This window comes from Ctenocephalides felis, unplaced genomic scaffold (assembly GCF_003426905.1).
Source record: "Ctenocephalides felis isolate EL2017-DRISC unplaced genomic scaffold, ASM342690v1 CF-g0.4_SCAFFOLD_01170, whole genome shotgun sequence".
In the NCBI taxonomy this organism is placed as follows: Eukaryota; Metazoa; Arthropoda; class Insecta; order Siphonaptera; family Pulicidae; genus Ctenocephalides; species Ctenocephalides felis.
The window spans coordinates 43,765,550-43,781,051 of record NW_020537324.1 but is presented as its reverse complement, the minus strand read 5'-3'; the positions used below and the strand labels follow the sequence as shown (position 1 = coordinate 43,781,051).

The 15,502-nt window shown below is 29.0% G+C and overlaps 1 protein-coding gene across 1 annotated transcript; it reads left to right on the top strand.

Annotated features, from left to right (window-relative positions):
• Nucleotides 1-6,412: 6,412 nt before the first annotated feature.
• LOC113366021 (succinate--CoA ligase [ADP/GDP-forming] subunit alpha, mitochondrial-like) lies at nucleotides 6,413-15,219 on the top strand. The gene is made up of 6 exons (XM_026607570.1): nucleotides 6,413-6,554; nucleotides 6,642-6,908; nucleotides 8,215-8,384; nucleotides 10,676-10,780; nucleotides 10,865-11,044; nucleotides 14,883-15,219. Exons 1-6 carry the CDS (start codon nucleotides 6,518-6,520, stop codon nucleotides 15,096-15,098), a joined length of 975 nt encoding a protein of 324 aa, XP_026463355.1. The 5' UTR covers nucleotides 6,413-6,517; the 3' UTR covers nucleotides 15,099-15,219.
• Nucleotides 15,220-15,502: the final 283 nt, after the last annotated feature.

Genomic DNA, 15,502 nt, shown 5'->3' with positions numbered 1-15,502 from the left:
ATATCCGACCGGAATCATATCCGGCTAGATTCATATCCGACCGGAGTCATATCCGACCGGAGTTATATCCACCGGATTCATATCCGAGCGGAAGTTATATCCGACCGGTGTCATATCCGAGCGGACTTATATCCGACCGGAGTCATATCCGACCGGAATCATATCCGGCCAGAGTCATATCCGAGCGGAGTCATATCCTAGCGGAGTCATATCCGAGCGGAGTCATATCCGAGCGGAGTCATATCCGAGCGGAGTTATATCCGAGCGGAGTCATATCCGAGCGGAGTTATATCCGACCGAGTCATATGAGACAGGAGTCATATCCGACGGGAGTCATATCCGACCGGAGTCATATCCGACGGTGTCATATCCGACCGGAGTCATCCGAGCGAGAGTTATATCCGAGCGGAGTTATATCCGACCGGAGTCATATCCGACTGGAGTCATATCCGACCGGAGCCATATCCGACCGGAGTCATATCCAAGCGGAGTCATATCCGACCGAAGTTATATCCCACCGGAGTCATATCAAGCAGAGTTTATATCCGAGCGAATTTATATCCGACCGGAGTCATATCCGATCGATTCATATCCGAGCGGAGTTATATCCGACCGGAGTCATATCCGAGCGGAGTTATATCCGACCGGAGTCATATCCGAGCGGAGTCATATCCAGACCGGAGTCATATCCGACCGGAGTCATATCCGACGGAGTCATATCCGAGCGGAGTTATATCCGACCGGAGTCATATCCGGCCAGAGTCATATCCGAGCGGAGTTATATCCGACCGGAGTCATATCCGAGCGGAGTTATATCCGACCGGAGTCATCCTAGCTGGATAAATGAGTAAATTGTGTAAAAGCATTTTTATGCTCAAATTATTCTTTTAGTTATTTTTTTAAATCGGCGTTGCATATTCAAAATCAACAATCAACAACAAATGTATTTACGACAAATGTACATTTCTGACTAAAATAATTTATAAACAATGTAAGAAAGCCTAATAAAGTATATTATGTATGCATATTGCATTCTGTATGAATATTTAATTTTATTTGTTTTTCTTCTTGTAATTTCTTTTAGAAAAATTAAAGATTAAATCAATCATTATCTGAATAAATAATGAAATAGATAATATTTTCATTGTAGGTCAATTTAACAGCGCGCATTAGGTGAATACATTGATATATTGTTCTTAAACACAACTTGATGATTTGGTTATTATTTAACTCACAGCAATAATCTTACAGTTTGTAACAAAAAAAAATAATATCACAGGTATAATACTAGCTCTGTCATATTCGACATTCCAAAACCACACTGGACTATCCAAAACCATACTGGTTAATTCAAAAAGGAAAAGAACTATGCTGATTAGAGATGGGCTTATCATATCCGAAGCCAGATCGGCTGGGATTTGACTCCACTTCAGGGAGGAGTTATATCCACTTAACAACTCCACAACTCCGACAACTTTGAAACATAACATTTGACACAAATGTGTTCTCTAGTGTGTTGTTAACATATCTAAGGATTTATTAAGACTTTGGAAATAGTTCACAAATAGTACAAACAATTTTATTCATTTTATTACAATAATTACTATTTTATGCATTTCAATATGCATACAAATCTCAAATTGACAAAAAACTTGGGAATCAAAATCAATTTTGTAATTATTTTTAAATAAAAATAATCCAGTGAACCTTATATATGAAACAAGATCAAATCTGTGTGTATAATATTTTTCACAAAATAATAATACCTCACATTCTTTTATAATTTCCTTTTCGAGAATTAATTATATATCAGGTAGTAGATTTTACACAATTATAAAATCATAATTGTGTAAAAGTTATAATATAATATTAAATATTTTTTAGCTGATTGTATACCATAGAAAAAACTCATTTACGGAAAAACATTATCGTATACAGAATATACAATTCAAAATAGCATTATTTTGAGACATTATATACCTGGAAAGTCCCAAAACTGGCTGTGAGACGAGAAAAAGACCACTTCTTTCGACCCAAATCTTTGTATTAGTAAAAACTCTCATGCAAATATCTGCTCATATTAACAGATTTAGTACCAGTTTTGGGAAGTCGGATATGACAAATCCTGTGAGGCAACTCCACTAGGATTCACTCTGAGGGAGGAGTTGTCTCATGATAACTCCGGAGTGAGTTACCCATCTCTAATGCTGATAATAAAGAAGTCCAAAAACAAGGTCAACAAAACTTCAATTCCAATTCAACAAAAGGCAAGATTGATAATTCCACCAGGACAGATTTTGTTTATGTTCTGAAAATGATGTCAAACTTATAAATATTTGCAAGAAGTGCTGCATGCAAGTTTCATGGGTGTGAGCACTCTTCCGGCACTCATCTCTATAGTAGAAGATTACACAACCATATCCATAATGCCAGCTTACATCAATGAAAAATGAGATATGATTAAGAATAATTAAATCTCGTGACGAAGCAACTACTTTTTATTTTGGAATTAATAACAAGGTTACTGCTTTTCCTTTCAGGATTACATATCCTATCCATTCATTCTAAGAGGTAAACAAAGAAGTATTGGAAGTTTCTTTAAAACTTACTTCAACTCCTTCCTAGACTACTCCTTCTTCGTCATGTCTCATGATTTTTATTCTGTACATAATTCAACTATCAGCATAGATATTTCTATTCATATTTTGTTATATTTAAAAGGTACCCTTCTCACTCGGAAAAAAATGATGACCACACAATGAACAATCTTATGCATCAATATTATTATAGTTGCCATCTCGAGTTTGCAATATGTCAACAGAACCATTCCTTTCTAACCCAGGCTACCAGTCTCTTTCACTCCAAAAATTCCTTTGACCTGTGCCATCTTCAGTCGAGTTCCGAGTTTTCCTTCCAAGACAATATAGCTGACCTTGAGTCTAGTCCGATTATAGTTCCAGGCTAGTGGCAGTTTAGTTTAGATAGTTTTAATAAATTTTCCTTTTGGATTACAACCAGTTTCCTTCACGCCTTGTGGAGCAAATTGCTGCTCCAATGTACAAAAAATGCAACAACGCACAAGCACAAAGCTGTTCGGTTCATACAGGGCAATAAAAAATATTTATCCAAAAATATTAGGTATAATTTTCAGTACAAGTTTAAGCATCAATAAGAAAGTACATAAGAAAGTACCAAAGTACAAAGTAAGAAATAAAATAAATAATAGTAAATTTAAAGCAAAATAGATTAAGTTATGTATAACTAAACCCATAAGTAAATAAATTAGAGAAACAAATAAGTCAACAAGAGTTTCATTATAAACCCAATTTTACATTTATGGGAAATGTCCCACCTTGCTTTCATTGTTTTACGTATTTTTGGCCCAATTCCTTAACTTTTATTGGTTTCGGTACTTATTGAATCAATAGGAGTATCCTTGAATTTTCCTGTTCTTATTGAGAGTGATATTGATATTATTTTAAGTTTATTATTACCAAAGAAAAAAGTTTTATTTTTTAACTTTCCGAAGGAGAAGTTTATGTTTTCATCAAAAAATCCGATTCTCTAATTTTATGTTTTCTCGACGTTTCAAGCCATTCTGAATCGAATGAGACCAAATTTGAAAAAAGTATGTGTGTGTGTGTGTGAACATATTTTTTGCCGTAAATTGACGTTTTCTCAAAAACTTTTTTTGGCGATTTACATCATGGTCTTATAGAACTTACTGTAATATTAAGGCCTTACGACAAGTAGTTTAATTTTAAAAATTCGTCAATCTTTGCTAACATAATTATCGTTTTTTTTTAAATTAGGATTGATGAAGTATATTATTTACAAATTTTTTTTTTTGATTAAGTCGATTATTTACACATATCGAGAAGTTCATGTAACTTGCCTCAAGGCTAAATACCAAACCAACTAGTTTACTTTTTTGTTTGATATTGCAACATTCTTGAAATATGTATTTGCACTCATAAAGTAGAAATAAATTTTGTTTACTATGTGAAAATCTATGTCACATTATAACATAATTTTCAGAAATGACTATTTCATCGGCGTTGACTGCTCAACATTAATGGTATGTAACTTGTTTCCAAAACAAACTAGGAAATTATTTGGCACAAAAAAACTTTTTAAACAATTAGTTTTGTACAGCAATTTTTCAACATTAGTTTGTTTTTAGTTTTCGATATAAGTTATTGACATCATATGCAAAAATTTTATTTCAACAGTGTCTATCGTGTTAATTAATAAAATCAACTTGTATGTTCATTAGATTGATAAAAAAAACAAGTACATAAACCTAAATTTTTGTTGTATAAATAATACACTTAGTGAATGTTAACTTATTCGTTTGTCGAATTGTAGCAATTTGCTTATGATTATAAGCTTAGTTATGTTCTATACCAACTTTATTGTACTAATCAACACAAAATATGTTTCATACACAAGGGCCATAAAAATAAACGCCAATGGATCATCATTGTTAGTAAAAACAAGACAACCTCTCTGGTATTAATTCCAATATCTATATTTTATACGAAATAGACCTCGTAGCCCATCTCGGAAAAGAATATTCAACCAGAAGGCAGTACACAAGTGAAGAGAGCTATTAAGTGCCACCATACTCAATTTCATTAATAAGCCATGTTGCAAATTAACATAATATTAGACAGACGTATTTGATGAAACGTTTTATTTTATTCAAACCTGAGGCTCTGATATATTATGAAGTTAGAAGAAATCATGTGTGGATTGAAATAATAATTTCTGTCAAAAACATAATATTATAACATTAAAATGTATTTAGCACTAACATCATCATCTAAAGTACTTAAACTTTCGTAATCCATGTTGCACCAGATATTAGCACGTAAAATACTATTTGCACATGTATGTCACAACAGGTACAGAATATCTCACTAATCACTATATACAAATACATCACACCATCATCCGTCAAACTCACACGTCATACCATAGATAAAAGAAGAGTATACTCACCCTATATATTTTTACGTTCAGAAGGGATACTCAAAGTCAAAGCGTCCTTCGCTCGACATGATGGCGCTGCTTTTGGCATTCAAATTAATGGCGCAAAACTTGAAATGAAAATTAATGAATTTTAGTAATCGGGTATTTGAAACTAAATTTGGTATTACAATCGTATTATGTTTTGTTATAATGCAATAATAACTAAAAAATAATATTATGTTATAGAAAATATACAATGAAATCGAAATATAAATCAACAAATACACTGCCGGTTTATATATAATATATATCACATCTAATCTACTAGAATAACTTCTACACTTTTTCAACTTATTAATATAAATATTTAGTAAAATTTAGTGAATAATGCATTATAGTGTTAGTTCATTACATCGTCTGTCATTCTCAACTCTCCTTAACTAATAATCATCCCGTGCAAAATTTGACATTCTTAAGCAATTCATTTTCAAGTTTATTCAGATCCGTGTGAAGTGGTAATCCTATTTCAAACAGCTGAAAGATTTCTACATATTATGTCTTTCTTGTAGATTATTTCTTACATAACTTCCTAGAAATAGACATTGTCCATTTGGTACAAAATGGTAATTCTTGTTCATTTAAGTTTGTACTTTTAAAATATAAATATAAAAAAAAAAAAAAAAATACTACGCATTGTATTGATAGATTAGTCTAATCATATTAAACTTTAAGAAAAGAGGCCATTTCTAGAAAATTATGTAAGAAATAATCTACACGAAAGACATAATATGTAGAAATCTTCTAGCTGTTTGAAATAAGATTACCACTTCACACGGATCTGAATAAACTTGAAAATGAATTGCTTAAGAATGTCAAATTTTGGATTGGATTTGATTACCATTTCACACGGATCTGAATATACTTGGGAGAAAATGAATTGCTTAAGAATGTCAAATTTTGCACGGGATGATTATTAGTTAATGAGAGTTAAGAATGACAGACGATGTAATAAACTAACACTATAATGCATTACTCACTAAATTTCACTAAATATTTACATTAATAAACAGAAAAAGTGTTAAAGTTATTCCAGTAGATTAGATGTGATATCTATTATATATAAACCGGCAGTGTATTTGTTGATTTATATTTCGATTTGATTGTATATTTACTATAATATGATATTATCTAGTATATTTTTGTTATTATTGCATTATTACAAAACATAATACGATTGTAATACCAAATTTAGTTTCAAATACCCGTGTACTAAAATTCATTAATTTTCATTTCAAATTTTGCGCCATTAATTTGAATGCCAAAAGCAGCGCCATCACGTCGAGCGGAGGACCCTTTAAGTATTCCTTCTGAACGTAAAAATCGGGAAGGGGAAACGTCTCTATGAACACAGGGTAGTCTAGGAGCCAGACGTACAGGTTATAACCAATGACCATAGATAGTTATGACATTTAGTGTCAACGTTCTCCCATAATAAATTTGTTTCGTAATAATTACGTATTTAAAAAAAAATATTTTAATAAACATGTACTCATTAAGAATATTTTCGAAACCCGTTAATGGTAAGTGCAAATTAATATATAGAATCACGTAAATCGAAAAGAAATATATTTTGTGTATGAAGTGTTTTATCCCAGTACTCTTCACAGGTCTTGCAAGATTTAGTAGTTCCTATAACGCTACAAGACCAAATCTAAAATTAAATGAGAATACTAAAGTAATTTGTCAAGGATTTACTGGTAAACAAGGAACTTTTCATTGTAAACAAGCTATAGAATATGGCACTAAAATTGTTGGTGGAGTATCACCAAAAAAAGCTGGAACAATTCATCTCGATTTACCAGTATTCAAAACAGTAAAAGAAGCCAAAGATGCAACTGAGGCTACTGCTTCTGTTATTTATGTACCACCTCCAGGTTTGTGAAAATACTATTGATACAATTTATAACCAAAAAATAGTTTACAAAGATTCGCATGAATATAAGTATAATCATTTTCACATTTGGTTATTAGTAATAACTTATTACTATGCTTTGTAGAAAATACACTTATATTGCGAACCTATTGCTCAGCGTTATATATAAATTGTTTCTGCTTTCTTCTTACTTTTAACAAAATATAAAAATTCATAAATAACCATACCTGTTTATTCTACATTTATGATTTTTTATCTGCTTATTTTTATATTTATTATTATTATTAATCTTTTATTTTAAAGTGTTTCATATAAATTATTATTCCTTTTTATCTTAATTTTAAAATTTAATTTTTGTAATACTGTGAATTTTTTTATTTGAATCTATTTTTGCCTATAGTCTTTGGGCTTTGAATAACTGATATTACATAGCAGTGATACTCGCTTTTGAACAAAAAAAAATTAATAAAGATACTTCATTATTATTGTAGAAAATTTAATTTGTTTCTGAACCTAACATCATTCTTAAGCCTTATAATTATCATATGATTTGAAAGCTTATACATTAGGTTTTTAATGTGACGAATTCTAATCAATTATGTGCAGTATTTTTTTGACAATGCCCCTTTATAGAAAGTTATAAGCGGCCTTACATTTTACTTATTTTTTATTGATTTAGTCGATTATGCACACATATCAGGAAGCTTATGTAACTTGCCTCAAGGCAAAATACCAATACAGACTAGTTTTTAAAAATTAATTGTACGGTTCAAGCTTATTTCAAAATTTTCAGAGAAAATTTTTTTTTCAAATTTTTTAAAAATATACAAGTTTTTATACTTCAAATATGAATTTTAAATTTATAATTCAGTTTGAAAATGTATATATTTCAAATGCGTTATTCTGATCGTAAGAAATATATCCTCAGATGGATTCATTTTGCACCTCTTGCTAATGTAAACTTTCTCAAGTGCTTTGAGCGATAAGATCGTCACTGTAAATTTTATGAACGATAAAATATTTAATGATTATAATTATCTGTTTGAAAATGTTTGAAACATTTGTTATTATCATTGATCAATATTTAAAGATTACTAATTTTTTTCTCTCGAATATTTAATTATGGTACGGGAAGTTCTAGCGATTTGCCTTAAGGCACGATGTCATACACCACTAGTTTATATTTTACCAACTACGATCAATTCTTCTTATTTTTTGACCTATAAAATAATTTTAGGTGATGTGTAGATTTCAATATATGTATGAAGTATATGAATAATAATTATCATTAATTATATTCAATATAGGAGCCGCTGATGCAATTCTGGAAGCAATTGAAGCTGAAATGCCTCTAATTGTTTGCATAACAGAAGGTGTTCCACAACATGACATGGTTAAAGTAAAGCATAGACTATTAAGGCAAAACAAAAGCCGATTGATTGGTCCTAATTGCCCTGGAATTATTGCACCTGAACTTGTAAGTGCAATTCTTTATTAATGAAATATTATTTTACATATATTCCGTTTATATATATATATATATATATATATATATATATATATATATGTTACGGTAAATGTGCATATTTCGGTGAATTGAACATTTACCGGCTCATTTGGCGAATGTGAGTTCAAAACGCGCGCGTGCGCACGTGCGGGTGAAATACTAATTCATATATTTATATTTATATTTATATTTATATATTTATATTTATATATTTATATTTATATATTTATATTTAGATATTTATATTTATATATTATATTTAGATATTTATATTTATATTTATATATTTATATTTATATTTTATATTTATATTTATATTTATATTTCAATTTATATTTCAATTTATATTTATATTTATATTTCAATTTATATTTATATTTATATTTATATTTATATTTGTATTTTTATTTGTATTTGTATTTTTATTTGTATTTATATTTATATTTATATTTATATTTATATTTATATTTATATTAATTATTTTAGTCATATGCATATTAATACCCATTATTTATTACTATTGATCAATTAGCAATTTATTTATTAACTATTAACTATGAACTATTAACTATTTAATTAATAACTATCAACTATTTAACCATTAACTATTACCTATTTAACTATTCTTAATTCACTATTTACTAATAATGATTCCCTATTTGCTAAGATCTATTTACTATTTACTATTAACTATTCAGTTATCACTATTCACGATTCACTATTTTACTATTCAACTACTATTATATATTTTGATCAAAATGAACAAATCTTCAACAGAATGTTATTAATCATTTATCACCATAACACCATTTTGGTACAAAATTTGTAACATGCTTGACGTATTTCGCGCATAGTCTTTATTGCGCATGCGTCAAATACGCGAGATGTTCATAAGACCGATCCAAGTACGCACGTACAACATTGTTTTAATTTGATTGCTTGAGAACACGCCACTTTCACCTAGCGTTTTGGGGAATGTGCACATTTACCGGTGAATGTGCACATTCACCGAGAGTGCACATTTACCGTAACATATATATATATATATATATATATATATATATATATATATATGTTATATATATATATATATGAGTAAGTTCTTCAAGGGCAATACATCAAATAAAAGGCAAAGATTTAGAAGTTAATCTTTAATTTTTCCAAACGTTTCGACATAGGATTTTATGTCATCATCAGTGGATCTACAGAATGAACATTGAAAAATTAATATAAACTAGGAAAAAATGACAGAAATTGGAAAAAGAAATTAAATATTAACTTCTAAAGCTTTGCCTTTTATTTGATGTATTGCCCTTGAAGAACTTACTCATATTTCTCAACATCAAAACTAATCCTAATAATTTTTGAATATGTATATATATACATGTATATGTGTTGTAATATATGCACATCCATATATGTGCTTATATGTATGTTTTTGTATATACACTATATACATGCACTTGCGTATATGTTTGTGTATATAATTGTAAATACATTAATATATAGATATGTGCATATTTATGTATGAGTATGTAGGTGTGCATATACATGTGCATATATATACATAATATTTCTCAACATTTACTGAAGTAATATTTCCTTTTTTTTCGTAAATTACCAATACAAGAGCCATAAAAAATCATTTTTGCCAAGAATTCCGTACATTGTCCCTTACATCTGGCCGACAGAACTCCATATCAGTGTGTTTAAGTCTTGTGTAGTCGTAACATCTACAAATATCCTCCAGAAAATCGAGTGTTTTTAACAAAAAAATATTAGTGATATGGATATATAAATTATTACAGGTAAATAATTTTTGCTTCTCAATTTTATATAAAACCTTTTTTAGTTAATTCTTATTACTCTTTACCCTGGTACATAATCCATTCCTTTATAAAAAATTTTTTTCTAATTAATCTGTAATGACCATCATTAATTAATGTTAATCAATATTTTTAAAAAACATTGTATTTGACAGAATAAACCTGATGATGGAACGTACCTAGTTCCGAAACGTCGTTATTAAACATCTTCAAAAAACAAATTGTTTTTTATTATTGGATTTACTGTTTGGAAATGAAACAATCAATATATATATATATATATATATATATATATATATATATATACATATATATGTAGTAAATGACCACAGGCAGTATTGCTTTAAGATACATTTATATTTTATATAAATATAATTGTTTTAAAGTGATACTTTTTCAGCAACCATTAAAACATATCATTGGATATTTTTTCAGTGCAAAATTGGAATTATGCCTGGACATGTTCACAAACGAGGAAAAATTGGAATTGTATCTCGGTCTGGAACTTTGACATATGAGGCAGTAAATCAAACAACCTTAGTAAGTTACACAAATACAATATTGAACTTGACTCGCGAAATAAATAGCAAGAATACCAATTTATATTTTAATTATACCATGTAGGTTGGACTCGGCCAAACACTATGTGTGGGAATAGGTGGAGATCCATTTAATGGTACTGATTTTATCGATTGCTTAGAAGTCTTTTTAAAAGATGACGAAACAAAGGGAATCATACTGATAGGAGAGATTGGTGGAGTTGCCGAAGAGAATGCCGCAGAATATCTGAAAATTCATAACTCTGTAAGTGTTCTTATATACATACATATATAAATGTGTATATATATACATGCATATATACATGTGTATGTATACATATATATATATATATATATATATATATATATATATATATATATATATATTAGTGATGTGCCAAGTCGAATCAAGTGATTCGAATCATTCGAATCAAGCCTTTAACGACTTGATTCGAATCAGATTTTACTTGATTCGAATCAACTCGTATCAAGCCGCGAAATATTTACTGTGTGCATGTATGAACACAAATTTTCATAAATATAAAAAAAATGTTTTAATATAATTCAATATTATAATAATATATATAATAATAATAATAAATATAAATAATAATAATAATACATATAAAAAATAAATCTTGAATTAAATCATGCGAGTCACCCGGCTTTAATACGCTTAAATGTATCACCCGACTGCACCCGACTCCAATTTATAAGACTTTAACCGCATTCATTGTCTAACAATACCATCCGAGTTCCTATAACTCAAACCGACTTATTCCGACTTCAAGTCGAAATGAATTCATCCGAGTTCCTAAGACTCAAACCGACTTATTTCGACTTCAAGTCGCTATGAATTTATCCGAGTTCCTAAGACTCAAACCGACTTATTTCGACTTCAAGTCGATATGAATTGATCCGAGTTTATATGACTCAAACTGAATCATACCGACTTGAGTTCGAAACATGTGTCCGTGATTTAGCGTATCGACTTATCGACTTATCGAGATGCTGTGCGTATGGGTCTTGAGTGTTTATTTATTTTTGACTAAGCGCTGAGAGCAAATTTGTTCATGAAATATCAAAAACTCATTTAGATAATATTTATTATGCGATTTAGATTTTAATTATTATCAAAATAAACTACACAACGAGTTTTATACACATACAAAATTATCATATTTTAATTATACAAGTAATGGCAAATTCACACAAATGAAATAATATCAATCTTTACAGTAGTGGATTGAATTAATTATTTCACTTATAAAATTATTAAAATGATATTATTTCTTCTCTTAAATTATAATTGTTCATATATGAACTTGATTCGAATTGATTCGAATCATGATTCGAATTATATATATATATAATATGGTAATTATTTATTAATAAAAATTTATTAATTTTATGAATTATTACTCATCAATAATGATACGATTACGTCGTATCTAAAGTAATTAAATGATAAACAACGCAGGCCCGCGGGCGCCATGGCTCCACCTATCTATCTAATAAAATATAAGGGGAATATTAAATGTTTTCAAATAGATTATAAATACTGTAACTTTAATTATTCTTGTTTTATAGAAGGTAAGAACTCATGAATTTGACGACGACGTTTATTTAACTTGATTAATCGGATTCAACATGAAGGACATTGTCTAATATTTATAAGAATTATATAAACTGAATTGCAAAGTTTAAATTAAACATTTGAAGTATATAAGTGATGTTTAAAACTTTAGCTAGGATTACAATTAAAATCAGAATTCTTTCAGATATTCAAAAAAAGAAAATTTTTAGAAATTAAAAAAATATACCCAAAAGCAATCGTTTCGTCAATACAAGCAAAAAGATTTTTAAATCATTCAAATCAGATGCTTAGTTTTCTCAAAAACTGGCAATTTTTGCACATTTAGCGTTATATCTCCGAAACGGCGGAACCTGCCTTTGCCAAAATAATAACTAATCACCACTTCTCCCTATCATTACGAATCGAATGTTTGTTGGATCGATGATCAATGACTTGATATCATCTTACATCTTTATTTTGTATCTGCCTCTTGCTCGTTTTTTTAAATTGCTTCGATCATAAATGTCCTAGTCGATGGGGGATACCATTAGAGGAATATAAGATAAGTTATATCAACATGTAATCCAATAGTAAATATTTTTATGTTTTTACGGAACTCTTTCTTTTATTTTTCACATTTTTCTAAGATATAAATATTATTTACTAAATTTAGTATTGCTGTGTGTTATTTTAAATTCTGCAGTTTTTGAATGGATACATTTTTAAGAAGGTTTTGAAAAAAAACTCGAGTTAAAGTGCAATTCATTTGAAAATATTTTTCATTGCAAATTTAAGAGTTTTAATTCATTTCTTGTTAAAACCTTGTACAATTAATTGATATCAATTGATATTGAATATTACATATAATGAAAATATGATAACTATTATAAGTCTTATTATTTTAACTATTTGTTTATTTGCAATATTTTTTTTTTAACTTCCCGAAGGAGAAGTTTGTTTTCATCAAAAAATCCGAATTGCTAATTTTATGTTTTCTCGACGTTTCAAGCCATTCTGAATCGAATGAGACCAAATTTGGAAAAAGTATGTGTGTATGTGTGTGTGTGTGTGTGTGAACAGATTTTTTGACGTAAATCGACGTTTTCTCAAAAACGGCTGGATCGATTTCAAAAATTTAAAAGCCATTCGATGTATTTCGATGAGGACTATCGTTTCTCAGTCTTGTGCGACGATCGGCCGAGCCGTTTCTTTGTAAATCGCAGAAAAGTGAAAAATTTTTCGTCCACGTTTTAGCCCGCAATTCTTAATCGATTTTGAAAATTCAAAAACCGTTCGATAGATATTGATTGGGAATCGTGCTGATTAGTTTTTGGTACAGATCGGCCGGGCCGTTTTCTTGTAATAAAGTTTTTTTAAAAAAAAAAATCGACGATTTTTATGATTTTTTTGACGGTAGATACCATAGTCTTGTAGATCATACTAAAATATTACGGCCCTACGACAAGTCGTTTAATTTTGAAAAATCGTCAAAGTTTGCAAAAATTAGTATCGTTTCTTTGACATTTGACAAAATTAAACCTTTGATCGACGTTTTTTCAAAAACGTCTGAACCGATTTCATAAATTTAAAAGCCATTTGATGTATCTCAATGAGGACTATAATTTGTCAGTTTTGTGAGACGATCTGCCGAGCCGTTTCTTTGTAATTTGAAAAAAAGTGTTAAACTTTTCGTCCACATTTAAGCTCAAACTACCGAATCGATTTTAAAAAATCATAAACTGTTAATATTAGTTGGAAATGATACTGATTAGTTTTAGATGAAAATCTACCGAGCCGTTTTCTTGTAATTAACTGGTGAAAAAAAAATTTAAGACGATTTTCATGGAACTTTTTTTGGTGATATATATCATGGTCTTATAGAACTTACTGAAATATTACGGCCTTACAAGTAGTTTAATTTTAAAAATTAATCAAAGATTAAGAAAATGAGTAGTTTTTTTTGACGTTTGTTAAAATTGAAATTAGACGATTTACTTGGTATAACGATAGAGTACTTGGTCTCAATGAATATACTAAACCATTAAAGTCCTACGGAAACTGGTTCAATTATAAAAATTATTAATTTGTGAAAATTTGCTTTAAGAGAATACCTACTCCGAGTTATTAACGTATTCGTTCGTTCATTTTCAATTATGTGTAATAAATCCACTCGAAATACTTTTATTCACTCATAAATTAATATATTTCTTATTGATTAAGTCGATTAATTCACACATATCGGGAAGTTCATGTAACTTGCCTCAAGGCTAAATACAAATACCAACTAGTTTTGTTAATTAATTTTTACTTATATCTTATTATGTGGTAGTCATTTGTTGTCTAATATTTTATTGACTAATCTTTCGGCTGTGGAATAAACTCGAAACGCGTTTTTAGTGAAAAAGAAACTGATTTTTTTTAAATAAGTTATTTAATGATATATATATATATATATATATATATATATATTTAAATTTTAAATGATGCAAATATTTGTTCAAATATTTATCTCAAAAATAATTTTTAGGGTCAAAAGGCAAAACCTGTTGTATCTTTCATAGCTGGTTTGACAGCACCCCCAGGGCGAAGAATGGGACATGCTGGAGCTATTATATCAGGAGGAAAAGGTGGTGCACAAGATAAGATAAAAGCTTTGCAAAGTGCGAATGTGCTTGTCACCTCAAGTCCGGCGCAAATGGGTACTACGCTATTCAAGGAAATGGATCGATTAAAATTACTTTAACTCGAAATATTTATCATCTTTATATATGTAATGAATCCTCTGTATAAATCAAATTTTGTTCGTTGTTAATTATTTATTTGTGAAAAGATATACACATACACAAACACATACACATATACACACACACGTGTATATATATATATATATATATATATATGCATTGTTTTATATTCATGTTGTTAATATTTTTGTAAATTATTGTAATGAAAATAATATCAAATATTGATAACATTGTTACATAATATTTTATGTTAAGCTTTGAGGTATAGATTCGAAACATTAGCAGCCAAAACTAAAATAAGACAAAAACTTAATAATAAATAATAAAATATTTATTGCAGACTTATATGTTATGACTTTAGATAAGTGTTATCTATCACCAGTAGGATTTTATATAAAAACCG

Bases quoted from the DNA above. Each gene is read 5' to 3' on its own strand.
- LOC113366021 (XM_026607570.1), top strand. From the start codon at position 6,518: ATGTACTCATTAAGAATATTTTCGAAACCCGTTAATG. The intron at 8,385-10,675 runs GTAAGTGCAATT...ATATTTTTTCAG, and splicing joins GAATTATTGCACCTGAACTT to TGCAAAATTGGAATTATGCC. The intron at 11,045-14,882 runs GTAAGTGTTCTT...AATAATTTTTAG, and splicing joins ATCTGAAAATTCATAACTCT to GGTCAAAAGGCAAAACCTGT.